The sequence below is a fragment of the Palaemon carinicauda genome, chromosome 2 (genome assembly GCF_036898095.1).
Source record: "Palaemon carinicauda isolate YSFRI2023 chromosome 2, ASM3689809v2, whole genome shotgun sequence".
Lineage (NCBI taxonomy): Eukaryota > Metazoa > Arthropoda > Malacostraca > Decapoda > Palaemonidae > Palaemon > Palaemon carinicauda.
This window is the reverse complement of record NC_090726.1, coordinates 201,830,395-201,848,952: the sequence shown is the minus strand read 5'-3', so window position 1 is coordinate 201,848,952 and position 18,558 is coordinate 201,830,395. Positions and strand designations below refer to the sequence as shown.

General features: G+C 37.1%; 1 protein-coding gene across 4 annotated transcripts in view; it reads right to left on the bottom strand.

Annotated features, from left to right (window-relative positions):
- Positions 1-5,644: 5,644 nt before the first annotated feature.
- Positions 5,645-18,558, bottom strand: part of Asap (ArfGAP domain of ASAP) — a 320,942-nt gene continuing 308,028 nt past the window's right edge. For all 4 annotated transcript variants that reach the window (XM_068361129.1, XM_068361152.1, XM_068361139.1 and 1 more), the window contains 2 exons: positions 17,914-18,059; positions 5,645-10,666 (listed from right to left, as the gene is read on the bottom strand). In XM_068361129.1, the coding sequence (XP_068217230.1) occupies positions 10,457-10,666; positions 17,914-18,059 (356 nt within the window). In that variant the 3' untranslated portion in view covers positions 5,645-10,456. The remainder of the gene's footprint in view (positions 10,667-17,913; positions 18,060-18,558) is intronic.

Sequence of the window (18,558 nt, the reverse complement as noted above, 5' to 3'; positions counted from 1 at the left end):
TAAATTGTTGAGATAGCAGGGAATACCAAATTTAAGGGACTTCAAAATTCAATTAATTAAAAGTATGATGGATTTCATGATTAAAAAAAAATCTGATTTGATAGTTTCAATTGCCGTAATTACTTTGCCATTGCCCAGGAATCACTGTTGGTTCCTTTATTTCTGTCTGTTTTCTCACAAAATCTCGGTGGAATGCCACAACAGAAATATGTATAGTAATCTTCAACCCTTCAAACTTACTGTACAGGTAGAGTATTGTTTACATTATTATGTGGTCTATTTATTTTCCAAAGCACTCCTCTCAATTTTAAGGGGTAGCCAACATAAAAATTAACAAAAGGGGACTTTTCTCTTTGTTCCTCCCAGCCTGACGAGGGATTCAGCTGAGATTGGTTGGTACTGCTAGGGTGCCACAGCCCACCCTCCCTCATTATCCACCACAAATGAAGTTTCATATGCTGAATCCCCTACTACCGCTACCTCAGCGGTCACCAGGGCAACCGGAAGAAGCAGCAGTGCCTACTAGAACTGTGTCACAATCGCTCGCTATTCATTTCTATTTGTAGAATGTTCATTTGCCTCTCTCATTTATCCTATTATCATCATATTGGTACAACAAATAAAGTTTTCCTTATATGAAATACAGTACGTGGAGCTAATGTTAAATAAGGAAAAATGCTAGATTGCTGTCCAAGTTGAAAATAAGGGAAATGTAGATACTGATAAAGACTTCAAAATGGCAACAACTTTTAAGACCATGAAAGAAATATCCTATCCCCATCAGTGATTATCTAACATATTTTAAATCCTTTACCTATAATACTGTACAGTATACACTATTAATTATTATCCAATACTGTATATCACTGTAAATTGTAACCAAGATGACTGCTCTTAGAATGTGCATATTCCTGGCATGTTATCGACAAATAGTAGCAGGTAATCTAGATGCTCCTGAGCTTTCAATACTATATTCTTTAGTGAGACGGTGCCATCTGGTTCCCAATAATTGTTGTGGCCATCAACCGTGACCTCTACTAAACAAAAGGCAACAATGAGTCTACAGATAAATTCTGCAGAGCCCATACTCATTAATATTCTGTCACTCATTGGCATCTAAATCCAACTTCTACATCTTATCAACATCCAAAAACAAACTTGGAGTACTTCTCAAATCCAAAAGAATCTGACCCTTGGTAAAAGATTCCATTTTTTTAGTTTATTCAAGTTTGGGAACTACTTTGACTCCATAAAGTTGCCCAATTACAGGTACAGCATTAATTTTCCAGAATGGGATGGTCCTGGAACTCTTACTCTATGGAAATGTACTTGATACTACCGTACTAAAATTACTTGATTAATACAGTAAAAATATCAATAATTGTCAACTTAAAAGACTTGGACTGCAGAGCAGTAAAATCAAAACTATCATTGTAACAGGCCAAAATTCCAAAATGTTACTGAAAAATATAAAATAAAGACTAAAACTATTTTGAGGTGTAAAGCTTACATTCATATTATAATTACTGTACTTGCGCGTCGCACGTGTCAAAAATCTTCATCACTTATTAATTTCATACTTAGCTAAAAAGTCATTTTATTACATGATTACATTGTTATCAGTAAGGCAATACTTCTGTTCAATATCCGAGTCAGACGGCAACTAATATGAAAATAAAATCCTGGAATATTGCACAATAACATACAGGTAGCTGAAAAAATAATAGACTGACCATGAAAAATAATTCATTCAGATATAGGAATTTAAAATAAAAACTTGAACAGTATGCATTACACTTACCTGAACCTGGGTTATAAAAGTGCAGTGGAAGGCAGCATATCTTAATTCCTACTCAAACAAACACAACCATGCAACATGTCTTTTCCTTTATTGAATATAATTTAAACAGCAGGCACTGTCATCATTATTAAAAGGGGGAGATTCATGAGCCAATGAGTCAAGCTTAACAGACACTGTAATGGATGAGAAATATCTATATATAATTACAAGCAACTTTTTCATCACATGTTATACCCATCCCTCTTTTACAAAATCTCTACCTCATCAACTATATTTGTAAAATCAAACAAAAGATTGTTAGATGGTCAAGATCTCATAAAACATACACTTACTACTTGGTCCTAAGTCGATATATGCATGCATATAGCATTTCCTTGTGTACTTTATGTCCTATGTTTATGTAACATTTTTTTTGTATCATCATAGAGCAAATTTATCAGTTAGTTTAAACCAAGCCACATGATTACCACTCTTAGTTTTCATAAGGCTGGCTGAAAGGGGGTTATTTTTCATGAATATATTAGTTTGGGGGAGCCTATAGGTCTACCTGCTTAGCTATCAGCAGCCATTGTCAAGCCCTCCCTGGTCCTAACTTGGGTAGAGAGGGGGGTTTGGGTGCTTATCATATGCATATAAGGTCAGTCTCTAGGGCATTGTCCTGCTAGGGCATTATCACAGTCCCTTGCCTCTGCCATTAATGAGCAACCTTTAAAACTTTAAACTTGTTACTAATTCAATGACTGGTAAACTGTAAATATTTTGGAATAAATTTATCAGAATTGGTTGCCAAAAGTTGACAAATATATGCCATAGGTGAAATATGAAGTACAGTACTGTAAATCATTTACGCTATTGGAACACGAAACAGTAATAATGCGTAATCGCATGGTGGCAGTTCGATCATACCCTGGGACCGTAAGTTTAAGCTGTTTATTGTTTACTGACATTCTGGTTCACGTTTCATCATATGATACCGGCACTAAAACTTTTCTATCCTGTACTCTAACTGAACTCCCTTTGTTAAATCTTCATTATCAATTTCAGTGATTTCATGGGCTTTCCTGCACATCTTTATCCTGTCACTTCCATATTCAATGCTTTTCTGACCAACTGATCCTCCTTCCTTTGCATCACATCTAATCCACCTCAATCTTCAAGTTTTCGGCCCCTTTACCAGCTTCTTCATGTAAATCCTGGTCATAATGAATGAAAACTCTTCATTTTCCTCAAAGTTAAGCTTACCAATTGACATACCTACAGAAAATTAAGCCATTGTGGATTGGATTTACTCATTTGGGCTATAATGCTCACATGGAAGGCCAATTCAGCACATATGTGCAAGTGGGGGAGAACCCCCCCCCCCATGCAGTATAGATAAAGCCTAAAAAGTAACTAATGAGCTGGAAGGATTCTGCAAGACCTTTAAGTAACATTTACAGAGCACTACTTGATGTACACTGCTGGCACTTATGGACCCCTACTGAGCAAAGCCGTACCAAAGAAAAGGTCGTACCATCGAGTACATTAGAGAAACACTCTAGAATTCATTGTTTGCTGAAAACTAAAATCTCATCTTATATGGGACATGGTTGTAAAGAAAACAAGGTCAGAAAAAATTGTTTATATTTATACTTATGATGAACCATTACAAATAAATGACATTATGACCATTATATACAGAGAACAATACCATACTCACACACATACACACACACTTACTGGACAATAACAGTTGCACAGCAACAATAACCGTGTCCTGCCTGTCACATAACTATATGCAGGCTCAAATAATAATGTACAATGCTCCCTGTCAGCATAAAGAGACTTTTACAACATTATTCTCAGAAACATAAATCTTCATCACGATATCAATGAATCAATGAGCTCTGAACATTCAATTGCTAAATATTTATAGATTCATGAAATCAGAGAATACATGCTTCCACAAGAAGTAAATTACATCTACATAAATAAATAGTCACTTTAAAATCAGTTTTCAAACTTCCATGGTATCTTAGGATCTTGAAAAGGAAATCACGATCATTTAGCTTTTCTTGTACGAAAGGATTCTCTGACTGATAGGCAAGTTCATATAATAAGTCATCTTTCAATATTATCAATTCAATATATACATACTCTGAACTGGGGTGGATAGTAGGTTGATAGCCTTTAGCATACACATTATCCCTTCAATACAGTATTAAATCTCCAAGTTTTCAAAACTAAACAATGTTAAAAATAAAATAGAAAACCTAAAAGTTTTAGTTATTTGTGACTTTCTTTTCCAGTGTGAATCAAGTGTTTTGTGTAAAAAAAAAAAAAAAAAAAAGGGCAGCTAGGAATATTTACGAAAATGTCAAAGGAAAAAAAATTGTGCTAATTCCTGTTGATGTTTCTGTTGACCAAGAACTGTTAAGAACATCCAATACAGTACGGGAAAAGAAGTAAATCTGTGAACTACTTTCCATGCATCAATAAACTGCCGTAAAGATTGACAATTAGTAAGTAAACAAGTGTGTTTGAGCAGAAGTAGATCAGCTTGTTTTAAAGGTGTTAACCAAATTATAACTATTAAGAGTTCTTCACATAATTTCCTTAAAACTATTCATAGTTAAGAGACAGATACTAAAGGGCTGAGAGTTACTTTCTGGATACATTGTAATGGGACACACCAGAGAAATATTAATTATATGGCGGTCACTGGTTACATGTACGAGAACAAAACAAATTTTACATCTTAATAGTCCTCAGATTGTAAAATAATAGCCACAGTCGTCACATTAAACAATTTCCTAGACCATTAAACAAGCAAAGAAAACAAGAATATGCATGGCCATCTATGGTCATTACTAACAGATTACCCATTGATAATGATAATAATCAGAAATTAGTTAAACCAATCATGGAGCTAAAATTTATAGCTCAATGGGAACTGAATTCAGTTTTTATTCATCAATAATCCACAGCACAGTACAATGAAAGCTACAGTAAAATGCTTTCAATAATGATTATATTTACACACCTTCCATTACACAGCAGTAAAAAAGCTACAAACCTTTCCAAATAGCATCACATACCCACATTCTTTTCTGTTGGGTGACTAACCCACAAGAAATGTTAATCATCTCTGAACACAGTTTCTTCTATAATGAAACTGGAGTCCACAACTAAAATTCTACATTTGGAACTAACCTTTCTCTAAACACGAGAAACAGGAGTCCCTCAGTTGCAATTCAACTAAAGCTGATGAAACTTGTATGACACCACACCCCACTAGTCATTCAGCCAAAATCCTCTTGTCCTTAGAACTGTAAACACATAATAAAAAAGTGCCTATCTGAAAGAATCATTTAGGCAATTCAATAAACACAGTTTCCTTAAGTATTACAACGCCATATACTATTTTTAACACTTCTGAACAATCACATCGTATCCACCCCAAAAGTCAAGAGCAGGTCTGGTTAAAATATACTCAAATGCTATACCTATGTAACAGACAATGGCTCCACACAAAACTATTCTATCAAGTGCAATGGATAGATGCAACGGTCATCTCATGGACCACGTACACTGCGTACACAAACACAATATTTACATAAGAATTTATAAAGACTTTGACTTTTTAACATTTCAAATACACCTGTACTGTACATCACACTGCATATTCTATATACATATTTAAATATATTTGAGCTATGTACATTCATAAAACATTAACAATCACATCCTTTAAAATAATATATATATATATATATATATATATGTATATATATATACATATATATATTTATATATATATATATATATATATATATATATATATATATATATATATACATACATATATAATTACTGCTATTTTCTCAACAAACGACATGAAACTTAAAAAAAATCTTGAGTGGTTTATATTTCCCTTATTAATGTACAATATTTACATTAATTATACCAAAGTGGTAGGCTGTGAAAAGGAAGACATTTCTATTTCTTAAAAAAAAACAATAAAAAAAAAACAATCTTACTTTATTTGAATGAAAGCAGTAACTGACCCTATATAAAATACATATTGAAAACCAGTTCATCTACAATGAAATGCTTTGCAGTTAAACATTTGTTGAGCTTTCTTCCTCTAACATTTCCCCTCTACTAATTTCAAACACTGCTCGAAATAGAGGCTGTTAGGTCACAAACAAGCATGGATTTCTCGTTAAAAGAAAAACAAAGTTTCTGAATACATACTACTGTATATTACTTTGGTAATTTTCCAGTGAAGAATGTCACCATAATAGCACTGGGGCCTATGCTTGGGAAAATTATGCTGTTCTTGATACAGCAATATCCCTGAGTTACTAGACATGGCTTGAGGAATATGAGGCAATGTGCAAGTAACGAAAAAGGACAAAAAAAAAAATATTTATTCACTCTGATTTGTGCACTTCAATTGTGAAAATGATTCCGCTGCAAAACTATTTTGTGACACATCTTACTGGCTAGCTGTATCTTTAGCGTTATTTATCATTCATATGATGTATGCACTTTTGCAATGAAAAATATCTAGAGAGCCCCCAACAGACAGAAAAACCAAGGCAGCACTACTAATTGGAGCTATATAATAAACCTAAACAAATAAAACTTTTACAGCACTTTGTATACTATTACAATTATGCAAACAAAAAATATTGTCCAATTTAGAACCTAAGTTTAATGAAACCATTTAAAAATAAATCCGTAATTTTCAATACACCACTGCAGAGTATTGACTGTTTACAATAGTTTCATTCATAAACTATTTACAATAGTTTCATTCATAAACACAGCAAGAATCTTGACCCTTTGAGCGAAATTTTTCTTTTTTTATTATTTATGCATATAAAAATTTTACAAAGTATGTAATATTATATATTATTGAAAAGGAAATTTTTTCACCTATATGATAAGCAACATTGAAAAGTCCTATCTTATACAGGTTTTGTGCTAAGATGAGTTCAGTAAAATGTCCTAAAATACGGCCTGGAGCTTGAGTGCCAAATCATTTGGTGAGGAGTTGGTGTTCAAAGGGTTAAACTATCATAAATCATTACAACAAAAAAAAAATCAAATTAACAAACAAGGAAGTCCTCTAATAACATATGCACTCAGGGAATGCATAAGCCAAAAGCCAACCTATAACCAAAATGAGTAAAATTATTTCAAAAAAATGTATCTAATTCTGACAGACTACAATAAAGGGGCAATCATTTTTTATCCTTTAAAAATTCTTCTTGGAACCAAGGCCCTAATCAAAACAAACGTTAAATGTCAAGGCAGTGCTGATGAAAATTAAATAACAACTATACTGTGTTTCCTACAGGAGTTTATGTTGACGCAGTATGCTCAGAGTTGCCTAGGGTTTGAAATTTGATGCTAAACATCTAACAATAGATAAGCTTCAATTTCCTTCACAAAATTTAATTTTTGCTAACATTATTTTCTATTGTATTCCAATATGTACCCATTACTATTAATTAATTCATATAAACTTTTTGTATTCTAAGGAATGTCTTTCATTATTTTCTCTCTGACAATTTCGTACCAGTGAACTGTATGAGATTTTTTGTTTTAAATTTCATAAATATTATGCACCTAAAGAACACCATTATAATTATATATAAAACAAATATAACTTGATGGGCTTTAAAAAGCAGTCATCAACACAGACAGTCATTAATAGCAAAATTTTATAGCATACACTGTATATCAATTGATCTCTAGTCCTAAACCAGTATGTGTTCATGAATTAGGATGGGTGAGAAGAAATTAGATCTATAAATGGAGAAGACCCTCTCACAACAGTGTAAACAAGACCTAACCAGACAGTAAATAATCTCAGCTTTTGGGGTCCCTACGGAAACAGGACTCTTCAGCAGCATGTTATATGGTGACCAAAAACTCCCACTAAAACCAAATTCTAATGATAATAAATACTGTTCTTCATGTAATTACCAGTATCTATCATACACTCCTACTTTAAATCTATTAGACAACTTTCTGATCAATTGGTTATGTCGATGACATTTCTCTCCAATGTTGAAAAATTACTGTCAGCAAATTCGAGCAGGTTAGACCTTACACACTCAGGTATGTTAAGCACCTGGCTACACAGCTTTTCTTAATCTATCCCAAAAATGTTGTGTCAAACACTTTGCTACAAAATCGTTAAACAACACAGGTCTGAGTGAAATTAAATACAGTGGTAGCTCTAAATAAAAGAAAAAAACATAACTATAAAAACTAATCTCTTCAAAGTATTTTGACCAGCCCCTGTTTCCCATTTTAATATATTCAAAAGGACTGAGCCAAAGGATTTTTTCCTGTATGAGACGTAAGATTACATCAAGCTGTTGAAACAGTAGGACAGCTGGATGGGGAGACATAAGAAGTAAACGGTTGAGAGCTATGCGGGCGATCCATTTAAGATGCCATAAGAACCTTTAGTACAACCCAAAGTGCACTGCTTTAAACACTGCAAGCAACACCCATTATATTGGATGTACATAAAGACAACTGCATATGCTACTGGCAATGTGATATACAGAGTGAACTATAATATGCATAATTTCAATTAGATTCAAACTTACAAGAAGGATATTCCCTAAACTTCAACAGCCATTATCATTATGTAAGAAACCAAACCTATTCACTTTCACCCAGCCCAAAATAACAAAAGCCCTGAAGATTGTAAAGGATTGAAATAAAGGATTTTAATATGGGTACAATGGATTTAAAAAAAAAATTGTGCATGTGAAAGTTATTTTGAGCTTTATCATTTCCTCTATTCTTTCTTATGAAAAGCTAGTGGTATTTTACGACTTTTAGGTAATACTTCATTGAAGAATAATCTTGATTTATCTTCAAGATACTGTCCTACTAAAATATATGTATACCTTTATTTGAGCATCCTGTCACTAAGTTTTGCTTTCACTAGGGCATGGTAGTTTTAGGAAACAATAGCAAACCCTTCTAATAAAGTCAATCTCTTAATATATACAAGCATTATTATATTTGCCTTGTTGCTGACACTTTTGTGAAACATAACTGGCATCAAAATGAAGTAGATCAATGCAAAGTGTTAGTTAGCTGAAATCTTACTTAGCCACAAACATATTTGCAGGGCTACAGAGAACAAAATATGAGAAACCCTTAAGTAATGTAAACAAATTGCAAAGAATGAAGATGGTTTTAAGTACTCAAACAGTTTGTGCAGTCTATTAAGACTATGTTGATAATTTTATACACGCATAAATAAACCATTATTATCATGCTGAAGTACAAAGCACAATATTAAACCTGATGATTATTACATTTATGCTTGATACAAAACTTACCAAAAAAACAACCAGATTTGTACCACAAATGTAAAAGCATAAGAAATGAACAGTGCATGAAATAAACCTTCCAAATAAGAGCTTTCAGCCTAAGAAGGTATGGAAAGTTACCATGCAAGCTGACAGACATTTTTTCCTTTAACCCAATTTAACTGAGAAGGGAGTTTGAATTGTAACCTCAAGTAAACGATATTCTAAAACCATTTCCCTTAAACAATGTACTGTATCTATATGCATTATGATCTTTAATAATTAATAGTTTAACACACTCAATCAGTCATAGAGCATTATCAGATTAACATTTTCTCTTAGATTCTATGAAATCAACAAAGCTCAGATTACATATTTATTGCAAGCATTCCTTTTGTCTTGACAACAAACCTATGGGAGTTTCTCTATATTCCCAGTTCTTTGAGCCACACACTGTTCTTTATGGGACTGAAAGTATAGCGTTTTCTGTTGCTTAGAAAGTTTTTTATAATAAATTTACAGCCCATCATCATCCAGAATTTGCAAATATTTGCTCTTATAACCTACAAATTTTAGGAAAGAATAGATGGGAGCTATCTTATGGAATCTAATTGTCTGATGGAAAGTATTTGTCCCTCTCAGACCAAATGCAACATCTGGATTTAGAATATAGTCTGACTCATCGTCTGATTACAAAAAATAAACAAGATATGGAAATCTAAACCTGTCTAAGGATGTGTTAAGAAGGATATATTCTCAAACACCCTTTGATATAAAAAATAAAAAGTAAAAAGAAATATCAATTATAATTTTCTTATAAAAAATAGTACTCCTGAGGAGCCAGAAACTTAATTTTGTGAAAAAAAGACATCTTGATATGGAACTCTTCCAAGACACCTAAAACGCAGAGCAGGACAATTAATCCTACAAACGATAGTGTAATAAGTGCTGAATTACATTACTCATTGCTAATTAAATTCCCAAAAGTGTCAGAAATAAGGCACACATAAACTATGGTTTGTACTTGCATATGAACTTAAAATATTTAAATAGATTTGTGACTTCACTAAAAATACCTGCAACGAAAGTAAATGATGCAGTAAAAATGGTCAAGTAATATACCATACAAATAATAATGAAGTGCAATAAAAAGATTTTCCTCTTCTATTATGACTGGTATCTTTAGCACCTGTACAAATCATGAGCACCTATGTATTTTCAAATTATGGTTTACTCTTCACCAAGTTATGCAAATCAAATTGTACTTATAAAACATATCCAGAAAATTTCCAAGAAACTATTAATCTTCATTTGTGCCCCAAAACTAGTCTGATAACATATGAACAAAGTTTATCGGTACTTTGCCTCTACGATGCGGTTGTCCTTCGATCATGCCTTCCATCCAGTCGCCGTCTTCGGTTTCAGCCTTGAGAACAATTATAATTTCGCCTTCGGTAAAGCTTAACTCATCGTCTAAATCTGCATCACAGTCGTACAAAGCCTGGCATCTTCTCTGTCGCATTGAGCTACCTCTCTGTAAAGCAAAGTTAGAAATTAGAAAACAATTCTCTCCACATTCTACTGTATCTTAATATCATATTTATCGTGACTTTGTTCTTAATAAGTTTTGTAATAAATAATAAAGAAAAGAATGTACATTAAGGGTGGCAGATCTTTATACAAAAGGAACCAGCCATAAATTCAAAAGTTAAAACATTCCTATATAAGCTCCAACAATATAATATAGTCTTGGCTAAGAAAATAATCGTTTTGAAACCTAACGAAAAATTATAAAACGCCTTTGAATAACAGTTATACAATATCAATTCAAACAATACTGTAAAGAGAAAGTTAAAGCAAATTAGCAAAAATTATATTTTAATTATAAAATAAATTTTTGAATATACTTACCCGGTGAATATATAATAGCTGCAACTCTGTTGCTCGACAGACAAAAAACAGTAAAAACTCGCCAGCGATCGCTATACAGGTTGCGGGTGTGCCCACCAGCGCCAACTGTCGGCCAGATACCACTCTCGATGTAAACAAAGACTCAATTTCTTCTCATCCCACTGCGTCTCTATTGGGGAGGAAGGGAGGGTCGTTTAATTTATATATTCACCGGGTAAGTATATTCAAAAATTTATTTTATAATTAAAATATCATTTTCAAATATTTAACTTAGCCGGTGAATATATAATAGCTGATTCACACCCAAGGAGGTGGGTAGAGACCAGAGTTAAATATGTTTACATCGTATAAGCTAAGAGTTTTTTATTTCATTTTGGCAGTTATCAATATAACAAAACCAAAATAAATAGGTACCTGGTAAGGAAGTCGACTTAGACGATTACTCTGCCTAGTAAGTACGTCTTCCTTACGGAGCCCAGCGATCCTCTTAGGATGCTGACAGACCCCCAGGAGCTGAAGTATCAAGGGCTGCAACCCATACAACAGGACCTCATCAAACCCCTAATCTGGGCGCTCTCAAGAAATGACTTTGACCACCCGCCAAATCAACCAGGATGCGAAAGGCTTCTTAGCCTTCCGGACAACCCATAAAAACATTAAAACATTTCAAGAGACAGATTAAAAGGATATGGAATTAGGGAATTGTAGTGGTTGAGCCCTCACCCACTACTGCACTCGCTGCTACGAATGGTCCCAGTGTGTAGCAGTTCTCGTAAAGAGACTGGACATCTTTTAAGTAAAATGACGCGAACACTGACTTGCTTCTCCAATAGGTTGCGTTCATGATACTTTGCAGAGATCTATTTTGCTTAAAGGCCACGGAAGTTGCTACAGCTCTAACCTCGTGCGTCTTAACCTTAAGCAAAGATCGGTCTTCCTCACTCAAGTGTGAATGAGCTTCTCGTATTAACAATCTGATAAAACATGACAAAGCATTCTTTGACATAGGCAAGGATGGTTTCTTAACCGAACACCATAACGCTTCAGATTGGCCTCGTAAAGGTTTAGTACGAGCTAAGTAGAACTTAAGAGCTCTAACAGGGCTTAAGACTCTTTCTAGTTCATTGCCTTCGATCTCCGATAAGCTGGGAATATCGAAAGATTTAGGCCAAGGACGAGAAGGTAGCTCATTTTTGGCTAGAAAACCAAGTTGCAGAGAACAAGTAGCTTTTTCTGACGAAAATCCGATGTTCTTGCTGAAGGCATGAATCTCACTGACTCTTTTAGCCGAGGCTAAGCATACCAGGAAAAGAGTCTTAAGAGTGAGATCTTTCAGGGAGGCTGACTGTAAAGGCTCAAACCTGTCTGACATGAGGAATCTTAGGACCACGTCTAAATTCCACCCAGGAGTAGCCAAACGACGCTCCTTAGTGGTCTCGAAAGACTTAAGGAGGTCTTGCAGATCTTTATTGTTGGAAAGATCTAAGCCTCTATGCCGGAAGACCGATGCCAACATGCTTCTATAGCCCTTGATAGTGGGAGCTGAAAGGGATCGTCCTTTTCTCAGGTATAAGAGAAAATCAGCTATTTGGGCTACAGAGGTACTGGTCGAGGATACAGAAACTGACTTGCACCAGTCTCGGAAGACTTCCCACTTCGATTGGTAGACTCTAATGGTAGACGCTCTCCTTGCTCTAGCAATCGCACTGGCTGCCTCCTTCGAAAAGCCTCTAGCTCTCGAGAGTCTTTCGATAGTCTGAAGGCAGTCAGACGAAGAGCGTGGAGGCTTTGGTGTACCTTCTTTACGTGTGGCTGACGTAGAAGGTCTACTCTTAGAGGAAGACTTCTGGGAACGTCTACTAACCATCGAAGTATCTCGGTGAACCATTCTCTCGCGGGCCAGAGGGGAGCAACTAATGTCAACCTTGTCCCTTCGTGAGAGGCGAACTTCTGCAGTACCTTGTTGACAATCTTGAATGGTGGGAATGCGTAAAGATCCAGATGTGACCAATCTAGGAGGAAGGCATCTATATGTATTGCTGCTGGGTCCGGGACTGGAGAGCAATAGATTGGAAGCCTCTTGGTCAGCGAGGTTGCAAAGAGATCTATGGTGGGTTGACCCCAAGTGGCCCAAAGTCTCTTGCACACATCCTTGTGGAGGGTCCATTCGGTTGGAATTACTTGACCTTTCCGACTGAGACAATCTGCTAGGACGTTCAAGTCGCCCTGGATGAACCTCGTTACTAGGGAGATGCCTCGATCTTTTGACCAGATGAGCAGGTCCCTTGTGATCTCGTACAACGTCAGTGAGTGGGTACCTCCCTGTTTGGAGATGTACGCCAAGGCCGTGGTGTTGTCCGAGTTTACTTCCACCACTTTGCCTCGAAGGAGATACTCGAAGCTTCTCAAGGCCAGATGAACCGCCAAAAGCTCCTTGCAGTTGATATGCATGCTCCTCTGATTCGAGTTCCACAGACCTGAGCATTCCCGACCGTCCAGCGTCACGCCCCAGCCCAAGTCCGATGCTTCCGAGAAGAGAACGTGGTTGGGTATCTGAACTGCCAGGGGAAGACCCTCTCTTAGGCTGATATTGTCCTTCCACCAAGTCAGACAAGACTTAATCTTTTCGGAAATCGGGATCGAGACCGCCTCTAGCGTCTTGTCCTTTTTCCAGTGAAAAGCCAGATGGAATTGAAGAGGACGGAGGTGTAGTCTTCCTAATGATGCAAATTGCTCCAGGGATGACAGCGTCCCTACCAGACTCATCCACAGCCTGACTGAGCAGCGTTCTTTCTTCAGCATCTTCTGGATGGAGAGCAGGGCTTGATCTATTCTGGGGGCCGACGGAAAAGCCCGAAAAACTTGACTGTGAATCTCCATCCCTAAATACAGAATAGTTTGGGATGGGACCAGCTGTGACTTTTCCAAATTGACTAGGAGTCCCAATTCCTTGGCCAGATCTAGAGTCCAATTGAGATCCTTCAGACAGCGATGACTGGAAGAGGCTCTGAGAAGCCAGTCGTCCAAGTACAGGGAGGCTCTGATCTCCGATAGCTCGAAACTGGTACCCCACATTCCTGTAAACAAACCTCAGAAACGGTTGGGAATCCGGGTGTATAGGAATGAGGAAGTATGCCTCCTGAAGGTCGAGTGAGACCATCCAGTCGCCTTCCATAAATGCTGTCAAGACAGCCTGGTAGACTTCATCGCGAAGTTTGTCTTGACAATGAACACATTGAGTGCACTTGCCTCTTACGTACTCCTGCAGTGAACATGGCTGCCAAATCATGGAGCCATCCCTGAGGGACTTGTCTCTGCAGAGAACGTGGCTGTCAGATCATTGGAGCCATCCCTGAAAGCCTTGTTTATGCATGACATAATTGTACAGCAAAACTTCAAAGGCTCGAAAACAGCTGTGAAGTTGACCTGTAAAATCTAGGAGCGTCTCCTGGCCAGGCGCCAGGGAGAGTCTACGAGATTTTAGAAGTCTATCTGGGCAGAGGCAGGAACTCCCAAGCCGAGAACTTCTCTCGTGTCATATCAGACTCTCGCTCTATAAGCCAGTTTAAGAGAAGGGAAAGCAAAGGCTGTATCCCCCAAACTCCTCCTGGTGATAAACCAGTCGCCTAGCAAACGTAAAGCTCTCTAGGAGAGCGAGAGAGCACTAGCTTATAAAACAACGGCTTCGAAGTAGCTAGGCCTAGTGTAAGCTCTGACGTTTAGGCGAACGAGGAGCAGCAGTTACAAAAAGATCCGGACAAAGATCCTTAAAAATCAGCATGATTTAATTAAAGTCCATAGAGGGCTAAGCAGCTTTAGGCTCCTCTCCGTCTGACAGAGTCCTCAAGGGAATATCAGTAGGAGGGGGAACAGCAACTTCCTCATCTAAAGGAACCTTGTCCGATAATAGCTGAGTCTCAAGCAAGGGAGAGACCTACCGTGGTGGCAATGCTTTACAAGCAGAGTCCACACGCACTGGTGCATTAGTAGCGGACCAGGACGCAACGTCATGTAACTGCTTGACAGTCTGTGAACTGTCAACAACAACAGGTGAGAGAGACCAGGACGCAACGTCATGTAACTGCTTGACAGTCTGTGAACTGTCAACAACAACAGGTGCGTGAGGACGCACAGCGTCCACTCGAGACTGCTTTGACCGCCTAGATTGAGCAGTCAAAACAACTCTAGAATGCGGAGGTTGACGCACAGCGTCAAAACAAGTCAACTCCGATTGTTAGCGAACGTCCTGAACATCAACAGGAGCATCAGCAAGTGGCCTAACGTCCAAATGTGGCTGAAAATCCACACGAGACCGCATCGAGTGTGGTTCTAAACAACCTGACTGACGTGACTTAGCTACGCCAACGTCACCAGGACGCACAAAGGAACGTTAGGTTGGCTGAAAACCAGGATCTCGTTGAGATAAACGGCTAGGCTCAACGTACTAATCGGCAGAATAGTCTTCCATAAGGGAGGCAAACTTATTCTGCATGTCTTGCCGTACAACCCATTTAGGATCAACGGAAATGGTTGCGGTAAGAGACGAGGGTAACGTCTGTGACCGCAAAACCTTGCCAACAAAAAGACTCTCGGAGTCTGTGTTACGCTTTTGTTAGGCGGCGAGCAGTTTTCCGATGACTGCATAGGGTCAGAGCTGTCCTAATGGCTACAACCAGGACGCTGGACCTGTCCTGAAAGGACTGACTTTCGCTTAAGGGCCTCGAAACCTTGTTTCAGGTTTCTTATGCGAAAAGCCTTCGGATGACGAGGAGAAAATTGTCTCTCTCGCCTTATGGTAGGGGAGATCTTGGTAAGATACACCCGATACCATAGAGGGAACGTCTGTTCGCTGATCAAGGCCTCTCGAACCCATAAGTCGTACGACATTACTTCTCCCCTGGGCTTGGGAGCTTGCAAGAGGTCCCGGACTAGGTGAACGACAGGCACGAACAGACGAACCCTCGGTTACGCAACACTGTAACACTTTGCGCAATATCACTTTATCACTACGATTTTCTGTTTGCACTTATTTCACTGAAATCGAAACTTTTACTGATTTCTACCTGAAGCACGCAATTCTACCCTCATCAAAAGGTAGTAAATGCGAAATCAGTCGTATAATGCAAGCACATTAATACCAGCAAAACACAGTAAACATCTTTTAAGATAAAAAAATTCAGTGGCTGGGGAAGAGACTAAACACTAGTTCATTCAAAACTACGTTTTCAATCTCTCACCGTACATTGCCTGGGGACGAGAATAAAACAAAAAACGTTTTATCCTTTCTCCCCGTACAGAGACTAGGGACGAGAGTAACTCGAGAACAACGTTACCCGCTTGAACGGAACGTTTTCTCTCCTCTCTCTCCCTCCGTCTCTATGTCTCTCTCTCTCTCTCTCTCTCTCTTGATTTCGCACCTAAGAGAAGAGCCCAATTACGTTTCGTCAAAAAAACATGTTATTTGACCAAAGGAAAAAACTGAAAGGTTTTTCAATTAAAAAGTTCCTTTAAAATAGAATTTAAAACATTTAAGCTTTGAAAGAAGAATGAACAAAACGTCAGAATCGATTTACTCTTTCTGCAAAGTGAAACCGTGATACTCTCTCTCTCTATCGTAACGATAGAGCGCAAACTGCGTAGCATAAATAAACTAATCGTTAGTTCATCTTTGAAAACAGTACGAAGACTATTCAAAGAAAATCTTTCATAAAATATTTATTAAAAATATTCATTTAAAAAGTTTTAAATCATTAGCTCTTTAAAAGCTATTACGATTGAAAAGGGCTCAACGTTGTTTAACTTCGGTTTCCAAGTTAGGACCGCCTACCTCAGGAAAGGTCGCATATAAACAAATCATTAAAATTTATTTTAATGTTTATTATAAATGGAAAGTTAATCGAAGAGGCCTAATAAAGGCGGTGAGATATGAAATATATAGAGGAAAATCTATAATTAATTTATAACGTGATAAGATAATTGCTAAAAGCCTAAACACACTTCCGTCTAAGGGAAGGGTCGGCCATTTAAAAGTCAAAGAAAGTCCATACTCTCTTTGTCATCAAAAATTAAATCTATCCAAAAACGAGTTCAAGATTTAAGATGAAGATAAAACACCTGCACTGCGAAAGCTCAAACCAAAATGAAGTACTTCACCAAATATGTTGAGAAAACTCCAGGTTCTACAGCGAGTAAAAGTACGTCTTGTCGACACGTCGACAGAGAAGAAATTGAGTCTTTGTTTACATCGAGAGTGGTATCTGGCCGACAGTTGGCGCTGGTGGGCACACCCGCAACCTGTATAGCGATCGCTGGCGAGTTTTTACTGTTTTTTGTCTGTCGAGCAACAGAGTTGCAGCTATTATATATTCACCGGCTAAGTTAAATATTTGAAACACATCACTATAAATTTGGGAACCAATGTCTTCTCTTGACATACAATACAATATTCGGTCCTAAAGGATAAACCTAAATACCCAGTGGTCAAATAATAGGGGACAACCACTGATCTGTTATTAATGAACAGAAATAAGTTATGAATTATATTCAATTTTTTTAATGAGGCGCATTTGCACAGACTCGCCGCGGTGCCCTTTTAGCTTGGAAAAGTTTCCTGCTATCTGAGTGATTAGAATTATCTTGTCCAACCAATCAGCGATCAGGAAACTTTTCCGAACTAAAAGGGCACCCCTGCGAGTCAGTGTAACTCTGCCTCACTAAAAAGAATTGACTATAGTACCCCTTTAAAGTTTTGCATCGCACACCTCCTACGGACTGAGGATCTCGGATCCTGATCTGTACAGCAATTTTGGACCACTTTACATCAAGGAATACTCAAAGGTAAAGGATATGACTCGTAACTAAAATACAAACCATTCTAGGCGGCGGACGCGGATCATCCGAGACGAGCGAAGAAAGAGACTCTGTCGATCGGCCGTTAATAAATGTATTAGGAGATTCTTGAGGGGAAGAGGAAGGTGATGTATCAGTGTCGAGAGGTCGTCCATCGCTTGCGCTACCTGGAATCGCAACTATTTTGTAAAGATATCATATATACTTCAAGTTATGTCCATAATTTAAAAATCCAACATGAAACACTATAAATCTGTCCGAAATTAATGAAAAAGTTTTTTACCAATGATGATTCAAAAAATAAATATAACAATGTACTGTACAGCATCACTTAATATTAGGAAACATGAATTACTTAGCTTTTAAATAAGCAAAATAAATATAAATTTCTTTTAGAAAGAGAATAGCTGAAGTACGAATAAAGTATGTTCTTGAAAATAATGCAGCAAATCATAATAAGCAGGCCTTTACTACGCAGACCCAAGGGTATAGTTATTGATATCATCTAATTCCTCATACTTTATCTTTTAAAAAATACATTTACGCAATAATCACCTAAAATAAGCATGAAAATATCCGTAAAAAAAGGTATTACTACTCAATAGTAAAAGCTCTTGTAGATAACTGACCTGAAGGTTTTGATATGGGTGTAATCATGAAATTATA